The sequence below is a fragment of the Castor canadensis genome, chromosome 15 (genome assembly GCF_047511655.1).
Source record: "Castor canadensis chromosome 15, mCasCan1.hap1v2, whole genome shotgun sequence".
Classification (NCBI taxonomy): Eukaryota; Metazoa; Chordata; class Mammalia; order Rodentia; family Castoridae; genus Castor; species Castor canadensis.
Window position 1 is genome coordinate 95245046 of NC_133400.1, and position 12167 is coordinate 95257212.

Consider the following 12167-nt stretch of genomic DNA (forward strand, 5'->3'; position numbering starts at 1 on the left):
AATGTACAATGAATTTAAACCTAATCAGATATTCACAGAATGCTTTTCAAATAAAAGCCCTGCTGTGTCTGCAAAGTCTACTTTTTAGAAAAACAAACATTAACATGGCACAGAGGCTTATGCCTGTAATCTCAGCTATTGGAGAGGTGAAGATCAGGAGGGTTGGAGTTTGTGGCTAACCCAAGTAAAAAGTTATAAAAACCCCATCTCAACCAACAATCCAGGAAGAGTAAGTAGTATGCACCTATGATCAGCTTATGTGAGAGGCCACAGGCAGGAGGATAGCAGTCAGAGGCTGGCACTGGGCAAAAAGTGAGACCCTCTCCAAAAAAAAAAAGCCAAAAAGGGCTGGAGGGGTGGCTCTAACAGTAGGCGATGAGGCCCTGAGTTCAAACCTTGATAGTGCAAAAAGAAAGAAAGAAAGAAAAAGCATTCCAAAGAAATATCCTCAGAGTTGTAAGATTCTTGAGATTTAGTAAAAATTCATAGTTATTTTCATTGAGATAATGCATGTTATTTTCTCAAAATTTCAGAACTACTCAGACATACGAGATAAAGCTGCCTGAGGTAAATTAAATGTGGCCACAGGCTGACATGGAGGCACAGAACCTATCCTCACTGACTTCCTCAACATTGGGAAGGCAGAGTCTACTGACCACCACGAAACAGGAAGGAGGTGCTGACTTCAATCTGAAATTGGATGTCATTGACTGTTTTTACCTGTACTGAAATTGACACAGGTATCTTATCTTCAAAATTCCTTATTAGTATATCTAGTTAATCTGTATTTTCCCAAGAAATAAGGAAAAAATAGGCAAGAGAGTCATTCTGATTGGAAACACAGTCTTAAGTTTCAGTCTACAGACTCCAAGTCCTCCTAGTCCAAGAATATGCAAATTTGGTCAGTCACTCTTTTACTACTCATTAAATACAGTTTTTGTTGAAGTTTCAGCACTTTGTTTTAAAAATAAAAACTTCAGCTTATAGATATTTAAAATTCTGCTGGAATTTCAAGGTTATTATTGCTCTTTCTCTCAGGAAAGGAATTATTAGCATTTATCTTTTTCCAGATCATAACCATGAGACAGCAGAATGGATCTAACAGAGCAATGAATTCTTTGGAAGTCTTCAAGCTCCACTGTATTTAACCTCAGAACGGGCTCTTGAATCTTCCCAGAGAGCAGCTCATAGGCCATGTAAGGAATGCATGATTCAAGATTTTGCATTGACTTTCAGAATCATTTCAGGAAGTATAATTATTTCCTTGTATCACAAAATATCTAAACTGACAAAGGCAAAAAGAAAGTCAAAAAGAAGAAAAGAATGAGAAAGAATGACTGTGGTTTCTGTGTGAGCCATTATAGGAAATGGAATCAGATAACTTGATGGTGAATTTTGACAGAAGAAATACTATATATTTTCTTCAGAATTGTAATTGTGCAATTTCCATTCTTAATATACTAAATATAAAATACCTCCAATAAAGTTTAACTCCTCCTCAAAAAATCAGGTTTTAAAATTCTTTACCATGAGGATTAGAACTCCATACTAAAGATCAAGAAGCTGTGCCTATGCAGACAGGTGCACCAAGGACCAGCTCCCAACCCTCTGTTCCTGTCGTCATTCCTGCACTTTTCCTCATCTTGTATTCTTACTAACTTAGTGCTCTTATTATTAAGATCTCATCAAATTTTCACTTTCCCTAGTGTAAATTTTCACCTGAAAATAGGAAATATATTATTTGCTTTAAAATACAAATTCATTAGGATAAAATATGGATATTAATGCAGCTTTCTGTGGCTCAAAATCGTGCATACAGACATCGTGTTCTTGTAGACCTCAAAGAGAACTACAGCTTCAGGCTTGATACTGATCCATTCAGACCTAGTGACCAGCATTACTTTATCATTGTCATTACCTGGTGATTGGCATCTGACCAAGAAGTCACCAACTGTCTTTTGTCTGCCTACTGAATACGCACAGTGGTGTGAGTGAGGATTCAGCAGACTTAGGTAGAGCCATAGTTGCTAGAGGAATATATCCTGACATTTTGCTCATTATGCTGGCAGGAAATTTTTGAGTGATGTCAAAGAGGGGAAACACAAGAAAAGAAATTTTTGGAAGATTAAATGAATAGTTAAATTACTTAAGTATTATAAAACATTCACAAACTGAACTCATGGATAACCTGGACAATTTGCATGGCTCCAGAATAAGAATTTTAATCACAGTAAGTGATTAAATCAAGTAATTCTGCACTCCCCGCCATCAATGCCACATGCAGTGCAGCGTCTGGTCGTTACACATATCCGTGTGCACAGATGCGCTGCACACTGCAACCAACAACCACAGCAGACACAGTCTTCATTTCACCTACTGCACAATTCACTTGCTTCAAGTATTCAGAATTCTTTATACACAACTTCCATCCCTCCACCCTCCCAATAAAATATAAGCAAAAAATAAACCAGTCAAAACTAGACAAAAATAAGGGCAACATTACATGGATATAAAGTGGAAAGTGAGTAAAGAATGCTTTCAACAATGTGACGAGCATAAATTGTGCAGTTTATTATAATTATTGAACAGATCTTGCTATGGAATAAGTATTTATTTTTGGAAAAACTATCCATTTAAGTAGTCACATAATCTAAAGACAGGTGTAAAGTACAGGAAGAGAATATCTTTTTATGTGATTAAACTTTCTAGAATCCACCCCCTGGAATATGGTATATGTTCTGTGATGTCCGTTACGAGTGCTCTGTGTTCATTTCTCAACATTTTGGTAGACAGCCCCCACCCACCAGTACTTTACCCGTTCATCTGGCAAGACCACCTGGGATATCTTTGTGAGGCTATTATCCATCAATTTCAACCCTTGACCAGCACATGAAAGCTCATAGGTACTCACCCTGCAAACTGGGCACTGCCAGTGACTACTGCTGTCTCTAAGCCTGAACTCATCAGACAAACACTTGGAATGATACACACGAAAACACAGGTCACATATCAACACCTCTCCAGGCAAATGGCATTCAAAACAATACCAGTCATGATTTTCTGTTTCCCAGTCCTACAAAAAATACAAAATAATTTCGTATGACATTTTGTCAATATCTGCAATGACTAAGAACAAAATTGAAACTAAAGTCCATCAGAAGTTAGGCATTGTAAACAATTTTAGACATTTACTGTGTTAAAACAAGAGGGAAAATATCTAGAAATTTACTTCTTTAAAATTTAAATTCTTTCCTAAGCAGTGTTAATATTCAGAAATATCTTAAGGTGATTTGATAGCAAACCAGTCCAAAATGAAGTAAGTCCAAGGCCAATTCAGTTCTAATATTATCATTTAAAAATAAAATCTAAGAAATAATTTCTTCAGCAAATTGAGTACCCGAAACCAACCTGTGGCTTAGTGTTTTAAATAAACAAACCTTTGTTTTGTTCTGCTTTTTAAAAATTACATAGAAAGTACTTCGCACACTGAGGGAACAGAGAGAGTAGTAACAAGTGGTGATGTTCACTATTCTTATCTTCTCATCCTTGGTATCAGATGCCTTACTGAAAATAAACATTAATCAGAATGTCCATGTTCTGAAAGACTGCCAAATTTTTAGGGTCTGCTGAATTTGGAAAAATAAACGGAAAATGTGAAACTCCAAGGCTTAATCACATTCTCCAGAGGAGATCATTACAGAAAACAAAAAGGGAAGTAGGCCTACTTCCTGATATGGCTGTTCCTAGAAATAAAAGGACATGACTATAGGTACACAAGCATTCCTCAACATGTTCTTAATTTGTGACACCTCTTTGTACAGCCAGTACCACTTAAATACAAACAGAAAGACTTCAGTATTCTATCAGTTTATTATTCATTTTCAATAAGTATCACTCTTAGCTTTTACTGAAATATCCTTAAGAGTGATGGATTAACTCTCAACTTTCTTTTGTAGATGTGGTAACCAAATGAACAAAAGGAAAAACAAAGTTAGCAGTGGGGACCCTGACATTCCACATTTGGGCTCTGCCATCATTTTTCTTTTTATAAATCATTGCCTCCACCATTTACAAGGTTGAGCAACCTTCTCATTTCCTCTGATGTTAGTACTCTCCCAACAAATATGGTTCTATATAGCACTCAATGAGCAGTGATTTCTAGAAACTAGGTTCAACTGTGTGCCACTATCCTCTCCCTCAAAAAGGTAGAGAATCACTAATGTTCCAAAATTTACATCCTCCAACTCACATCCACAGCCATGGATAGAGTATAATTGTAAATTCTGCAGAAATGTATACTTTTTTGTTTGCTTTTCATTAAGAAATTTGTGATATTTATTGACCAATGCAATAAAGAAAAAGATATGACAGTTTTTAATTATTTGCTGCAGATGTATATACCCTATAAACTCATTGTGGTATAGTAATTTCAGCTACTGAAATCTAAATATTGATTTTATATAAAACTCTGTGCATGGTAGAACCTAATCCACATATTTTGACCCACTGGCACCCTATATGTGTAACATATTATGTGGTGTTTGGCAGGATTAAAACAATAGTCATTGGTGTTTCCATTTCAGATAGCTTATATATGTGTTGCATTTTAGCTATTTCAATTTTCATATAAAAAACTTCAACACAAATTAGGTTTCAGTGGAGATAAGATATCTTATTCTATTTTTAATTAACAAAACTCTTCCCAAGGTCAACACAGAGTACTCCAGGTTATTCTCACAGCTGTTTAGAAGCATCTTAAAGGATTGTGGTGGATTATATTTGACTCATTATTAACAACAGGAAACGCCATCCTTTATCATTTGAATTTTAACATCAATTCATCTTCATGTGATGGTCGAAATGGTAGATACTAGGTTAACGAAGAAAGGGAAGGAAGACCATGGCTCTAGCCTCTCCAAATTACCTCCTACCTCTTTCCACCCTGCCCTTCCCCCATCCACCTATGAAATGAAGATGAAAGTGAATGTCTTTGATGAGATGCTTAAGTCTAAATTTAGCTTTTCATAGCAATTATGGAAATGAAAGCATAATTTAAAGGAAGTAGAGTACAGAAACATTTGGATATATGTTTATATAATGGGATATATAGCTAACTCCATTACCTGATTTTAAAAAAAGACAGTGTGGACTGGGAAAGGTAGTGCTATTTCTTCTTCTTTTTTAATTCCAGTACTGGGGTTTGAACTCAGGGCCTTAGGCTTGCTAAGCAGGTCCTCTACCACTTGAATCAATCCCCCAAACCCATTCTGTTTTATTTACTTTTCAGATAGGGTCTCACATTTATACCTAGGCCAGCCTGGACCGTGATCCTATTTATATTTCCCGCACAGCTGAGATGACATGTATGTGTTACCACCCCCAGTTTTATTGGCCAAGATGGGGTCTGGCTAACTTTATGCCTAGGCTGGCTTTAAAGCTCGATCCTCCTCATCGTCACAGCCCAGGCACGAGCCATCACACCTGGTGCTATTCTTTTAATCATGGCAATAGGTGTTTAGAATATAAAAACATATGAAAGTCAGTCAGGTTCAAAAGTTATTAGTTTCCAAATCCGGGAAAATTTTTCTGAGGAATAAATGATACAGGCATGTTTATTCTGGGTTAAGTTGCCTACAATTTGTCCTTTAGTAAATAGAAATTGCTTATATAGTGCTTTGGTCTAACATTCAATCACATATGCCAATAAACTAAATTTGCATTTTTATTGGATTCCAGCAGATGTCACCAGCTACTCTAGAAACAGCCTGCTTAACAGCAGATGTAAATGTCACTTCAGAACAAGAAAGCTTTCAGAAAGCAAACCTACTGCCACAAAATGCTAATCTAGAAGCAATGTAAAGACAATCTGGTTTTAACAAAGAAGTCTAGCAAGAGTTAACTAAGCCAGCCTAAAGTAAGACAGAAATGTATTACCAAAAAAAAAGCAGAATTAAAGCAAAATAACATAGTGCAAAATAGTTCACCTTGTTTGGGGTTGCTGTCCTGAAGAAAGGCTGCACACTGTAGGCCTTTCAAAATAAAAACAAAATAACCTTGGTCTCTCTACCACAGTTTTGCTCATTATTAGGTAATACACAGGGCTAAAGGGATTTCATACATAGTCAAACGTTTATTACTTGGTTTATGATTTATACTACTTTACAGATGATACTATTCAAAATCTCTCAATGTGCTAGTTGTCATTAATGAAAAGACAGAAGCATGCAAACTTAAGAGTCATTTCCAGTTGAAAAGGAAACTTCACACTAATACAAATGCTATAAATAGAGAACATCTCTCTCCAAGAATTCATGTGCCACAAAACCTATGATGATGTTAGAAAAATACCTTACTAACAAATAAATTCAGTGTCATCACACATTTGCATAATACCATGAATGTATGCTTTTTGATCTGAAACTGGTTCATGCTGGACTTTTAAAAAATTGGGGTGATGAGTGTGAGTGTGGTGAACTCAATTCCTCACCATAATATGAAACTTATACAGGCTGTCCTCAGAACCTAGTAGAAAAAGTTCCACCATCTAGCAGCAGCCTACTGATCTAAGTCTGCCATCCATATATCATTTGCTTAACTCTGGAGCCAGACTGGTTCAGATCCTGGCCCCGGCACTCACGGCTGTGTAAAGATTATCTTTAATGCACAAAACAGCCAATGACCAGGCCACAAACGGGTAATATGCTTATAATTAGATATATGCGCATTCCTTTTCCAAGCACTTTAAAACTCATGATCACATCTGATTCTCACATCATGTCTGAAAGTTAGGCAGACAAGAAATATTACTAACTCCAACGTGGAGACAAAACTGAAGCCCAGAAAGACAGCTCAGGCAAGCAGCAAGAGGGGCACGAGAAGAACTGCCAGGAAAGGGATCCCAATTATAATCCAGCCTCGGCAGCAATTCAAAAAAAAGTTTTCACTTGTAAATGAATTTCCTGTTTCTACTTAATGAACAGATACAAATCACGCTACCAAGTATGTGCAATGAACAGTGTGCTTTACTGTGGCTACAATGTGCAATTAATGCTCTGTAGTTCTAGATTTAGTTTAATTCTGTTAACAAACTCGCTCAATCACGTGGCACTGAGAATCTGAGTGCTAAACGTTTTCAGTATTTTAAATATTATTTTGAAAATAAAAATATTACAACGTTGCTCAGTGAAACCAAATTCAAACAGCAGAATAAAGAAAAAAAGAAAGTACTCATACACACACAATCAATCAGTACAAGCTGAAAAGAGTAGCATGACCCAAAAATATTCTTTTGGGTAAAATGGAAATTCTTCACCACAGCAAGTGTAATCTCAGAGTGTAAGTACATTATGGCTTAAATTCACACAGACTATAGCAGACATGGCTCTGATTAATTAATCAGTAATGCTTTTACTGGGCCATGGACATTTGTAAAGATCATAGTTTCATGTATAACTAATTTAAGAGTAAAATTTATTTCACATTTTAAAACAGTCAACAGTATTCAAGGGGCATGGAGTTTTCCACGTCAGGTGTTTAAAACTGATGACATGTCAATTAAAACTCTGAACTGCTTTTAGAGGCCCTCATTGTGCCGTGTGGACTGTGGCAGTGGCAGGTGAGTTCAGTTTGACCTCAGCAGTCTCTTGGTGCTTTCTCAAGCACAAGGGGGCCACTTCTTGCCACGGTTTCAGGGAGATTTCTGAAGGATAAGGCAATAAGCCCTAATCGTACCTCTCAAGTAAAAGATGTGCGCTTAACTAGATTCCAAGAGAAGTGTAGACCACGGCTTCCTTTAGGCTGGTGACTTGGAGTGGGAGAAGCAGCTGATGAGAGGGAAAAAGTATCTATTTTGCCCCCTCTGGAGATCATTTACTCCCAGCATGTTAAATTCTTTAAGAAATCACAAAATACGTATTTTTATTTATTATGCTTTTAAAAAGTACCAAAAACCTTAAATGGATGAGAAAAGGCAAAAGATGAGAAAAGGAAAGGTGCCACCTTTCCTCTTAGTCCTATCTAAGTGGACTGTGAGGTCCCACTCTCAGGCCCTACAAACTTTCCACATACTTGCAAAAAGAAAATCTTCCAATTGAAGCAGGAGATGGGGCCAGAAACCCTTGACTCACACATAGCAAAACAAACTTGTAGAAGAATTCTGATCCAAAGCAGACGCTGAGGTTCCTAAATTAATACATTATTTTTGTACTGACATGACCTACGAAGGAAGTGAGGTTCTGGCCAAATTTGGCAGGTATGAAAAGAGAAAAGTCATTTTATGAATAACATCTTTTTTTAAAAAAAAATTATGTCTTCCTCAATACTGGGAGCCAAATTATTTAACATCAGATGAAAAGGTGTCAAGTGATAGTCTAGCTTTGAGTCAGGGTCTGTGAATAAACTTGGATATCATCAAATAAATAACATTAACTGCCTCACTTACAAAATACGTATTTGATGTGCTTTACTTGCAAATGATCCACAACTCAAGGTTACCTGCCTTCCTGTATTACACTAAATACTTTATTGAGCACCTTAAAGAGGTTGACTCATAAGAAATTAACTTACATTTATTACAAAGGTAACTCTGCCTAGCAAATTGCAAAATTCTGTCCTAAAAATATAGTTCTCAAGTTGTAAGAATAAAGGGGCTGAAATGCTGTGCAGAAATATAGATTAAAGGTAGCCACTCATGTGTATTTCTTTAGATTGAGAAGATGCTGAAGCATTGCATGAGCCTATGGGAACCTATATGAACATGTAGTATTTCTTTAAAAAGAAATCGGAAGAGAAAGTCTTGACGTAGCAAAATTTTGAATGGTCAGGCATTACAAAGTCCTTTCTGTGCCCTGGTCTAATAGCCTTTTACCTATAAAATTTCAAAAGCTATGAAAACCATCTTTAAATGAATTATTTGGACCTTGTGAGTGATGTCAATGATATAACATCAGGAAATTTTGAGATGACCATAAATAATTGTACAAGAGTGTTTCTCAGGCTCAGCAAGATTGTCATTTAAAAAAAAAATGGTTGGTGCATATACTTTTGCTTGTTCATTGACAAATATTTAGGCAAGCCATTTAAAACTGGGAGTGGCCTCATTTTTAATAATTACATTTTCATATGCCATCTCATATGGACATATATAAAATATCCCCATGAAGTGCTTAAGCATTGCCTAATTTTATGAGTTTCTCCAAATGAATTATCACTTACACAGGGGCTGCAAATAGTGGTTGGCGTCAGGGTGGCAAAATGTCTAAGGATCACTCCAGTTTAGTGGCAAACATGTCAGTATCATGGAGGCTTCTGCGTTTGGCTCGTAATGCAGGCTTCCCTGTAGACAGATTTTATATAATTGTATCCTCACACAGTGCAGTTAAGCTTTAACTGCACGATCCCCAGACTTGATAAAAATGATGTTGAAGATATACATGTTTCTCAGTTGTTTCAAGTTTTTAAAAATAAGCATTACAAAAATGTTGGAGTTATAAAAAGTGTAGCCCCAACAAACTCTTTATCTTTTAAGCTCTATCGACAACAGCTGTGTGGCAGAGAGGAAACTACGCTTGTCTACCTACTCTGTCAATACAGTGGTGAAGACGAAGAACCCTACTTCTGCTGATACAAAGTATCTCAGGAGATACAACTTGGGGGACTTATCAAGAAATATATTCTTTCCCATCTCTGAATGGATAACTACTATTTTTAGAGGCTGGCACGCAAGCAGCCCACGGAACACCTTTGTGCAAATTAGAAAAGGTGACCCTTCCATCAGATGCTCTTGTGGTACACTCATTTAGTTAGAATAAGACACTTTCATATGCTAGAGAACTGTAAACATACAGAAATATAATGTCTGGGATGTGAATGATGCTTGCTAAGTTGTACAGTTGCCAACTTAGGTCCAGCCTGCATGCTCGGGCCATACAGTTAATACAAACACACAAAGCTGGCAGAGTGAGATGCTTGTATTGTGCCAAAGGTGACAGGATCAATCCCATGAGCTTCTAGAGTGTTATTAGGGCATGAAAATTAGAGCACAGAGACAGCCCCTGGGTAGGCAGGTGGTACATCAGTCAAGACAATGAAATGCTTATGCAATCAGTCTCATTATTTTGTGGTTACACCTTAAGACCTAGTGTTTTAAAGGAAAATCTCTTCACAAGATTGTGTTTGAGGACACATGCTGCAAAGTAAAATTCTGATAAGAATTTGTGCTTGTAAGAAACTCATGTGCTTCTGCTGCACTGTATTAGCACTTTCCTAGTTTAAGATTTTGAAGTTTTATTTTACTTCTAATAAATAATAACTATATAGGGTGCAATGTTATGCTTCAATACGTGTACAGATTGTAGAAGTGACCAAATTAGGCCAATTAACATACCCTCACAGCAAATATTTATAATTTGTGATGAGAACATTTGAAATCCATTCTTTTAGTTATTTTGAAATATATTATTAACCCTAGTCACTTTGCTGTGTAATAGACTGCTATTAAGCATATTTATTCACTGTCAGAAACTTCCTTCGAGTATATCTATTTATACTGTATGTATATAATTTCATTTAATCCTAAATCAAATGAATTAGACATTAATTATGAACATATGACAACTGAAGACAGTATCAATGAGGTTTGGAAATTTCTTCAAGTTTATGTAACTAAATAAATGCATGAGATGGGTTTGAAACCCCTGCTATTATAACATAAGACTTTACCTCTTCTGATATATTACTTTACTTCTGAATTTTAAATATATACATATTTTACAATCTAGGCACAACTCTGATATACTTATATTATGCATGTATATTTAGTATGAAAGTTTGTGAATAAGAACCAATCAGAATTAAACCCATACACTGGTTGTTTAATAAGACTTCATCTGGAAAAAGGAAAAGAAAGTATGATACTATAAACATATGCAATCAGAACATATAAAAATAAAAACAGAAAATAGGAACTAATACTGTGGCAGACATATAAAAATAAGCTAATCAAAACAAGAAACTCACTTGTATGGAAAAATGTACACTTGGCCCACAAGGCAGAATCTTGTGGAGTAAGTTTTGACTGTTATTAGTTACTACAGGAATCTAATAAACTGTGTAATCTTCCACATGTTTGGGGGTAAGAAATTCTCTATTATCCACATTATTTTAAGTATATAGTCAGTTGTTGATTACTTTTACCCCAAGTTTTTGGCTAGCAACAAAAGACCTGTATCACAGCTACTACGGGAAGCAGCTCCCCACAGAAACGGTATGGGCAACTTTGCTGCTCTCAGACTCACAGGTTACCAAGTCTGTTGATTCAGCTTCTGGAGAGTCAGAAAAGGAAATGAACAAAAAGTTTTAGGAAACTTTTTTCATGATGAACCAATTTTTAATATTTTATGTCTTTTTATAATTTTAAATTTTAGAGAATTCATGGGAAACATTCAAAACACTCAATTACTAAATCCATTCTTTCAAAAAGTAGAAAAATTAACATATTCTATATTTGGAACCTATCATCTTAAATGATCTTTCATAAAAATTAAGACATTGCTAATCGATTTATTAAAACCTCAAAAATAAGGTGGGAAAACAGAAAGATTACATATGAAAATCTTACATATGAAAAATGAACTCCTATGTGTGCCTTTCGGTATAAAGTTACAGACTGAAAGGAAACAGAGAGTAAAATGTTGTCACTTACAAGGGAGTTAAAAGTGGAATGGTACAAACATAAAGAGAATTTACTTTCCGCCTCTCCTATTTGATTCTACTCTAGTGTACAAAACCTGCAACAGTTCGTTCCCTGGTCAATGAAGATGCTGACTAGGGGACGAACATTTAGAACCCTTGTACACAATGGTTCCAGTCCAGTGCCATCCAAACTGAAATGCAACTGATTCCCTAAGAAGACAGTTTGTCCCTTTCCATCTGAACAGATGGTATCAACATCATCCTGCATTGAAGCATTTTTTACTAATATTTACTGAGAAAACACCTAGGAATGCCATTAATTATGTGCATGCTAACAGGTCTTTATTTTTTAGGTTCAAGGTAGCATTGACAGAAAAACCAGACTCAAAGTTATCTCCTTAAAAATCAGTAAGGGAAAGTATTCATTCTACCAGTGTGCAGCCTTAATGTTAACAAAAATTTTCATTTCTGAAAAT

At 35.9% G+C, this 12167-nt stretch overlaps 1 protein-coding gene across 10 annotated transcripts in view; it reads right to left on the reverse strand.

Annotated features, from left to right (window-relative positions):
* Zmynd11 (zinc finger MYND-type containing 11) overlaps nt 1-12167 on the reverse strand; it is a 91031-nt gene that overhangs the window by 27824 nt on the left and 51040 nt on the right. For 6 of the 10 annotated variants that reach the window (XM_074056773.1, XM_074056769.1, XM_074056771.1 and 3 more), the window contains exons 4-5: nt 5985-6029; nt 2912-3073 (exon numbers count right to left, since the gene is read on the reverse strand). The exons of 2 other annotated variants lie outside the window; for them this stretch is intronic. In XM_074056773.1, coding sequence (XP_073912874.1) covers nt 2912-3073; nt 5985-6029 — 207 coding nt within the window. The remainder of the gene's footprint in view (nt 1-2911; nt 3074-5984; nt 6030-12167) is intronic. 2 more of the 10 variants (XM_074056775.1, XM_074056774.1) reach the window with 1 other exon arrangement.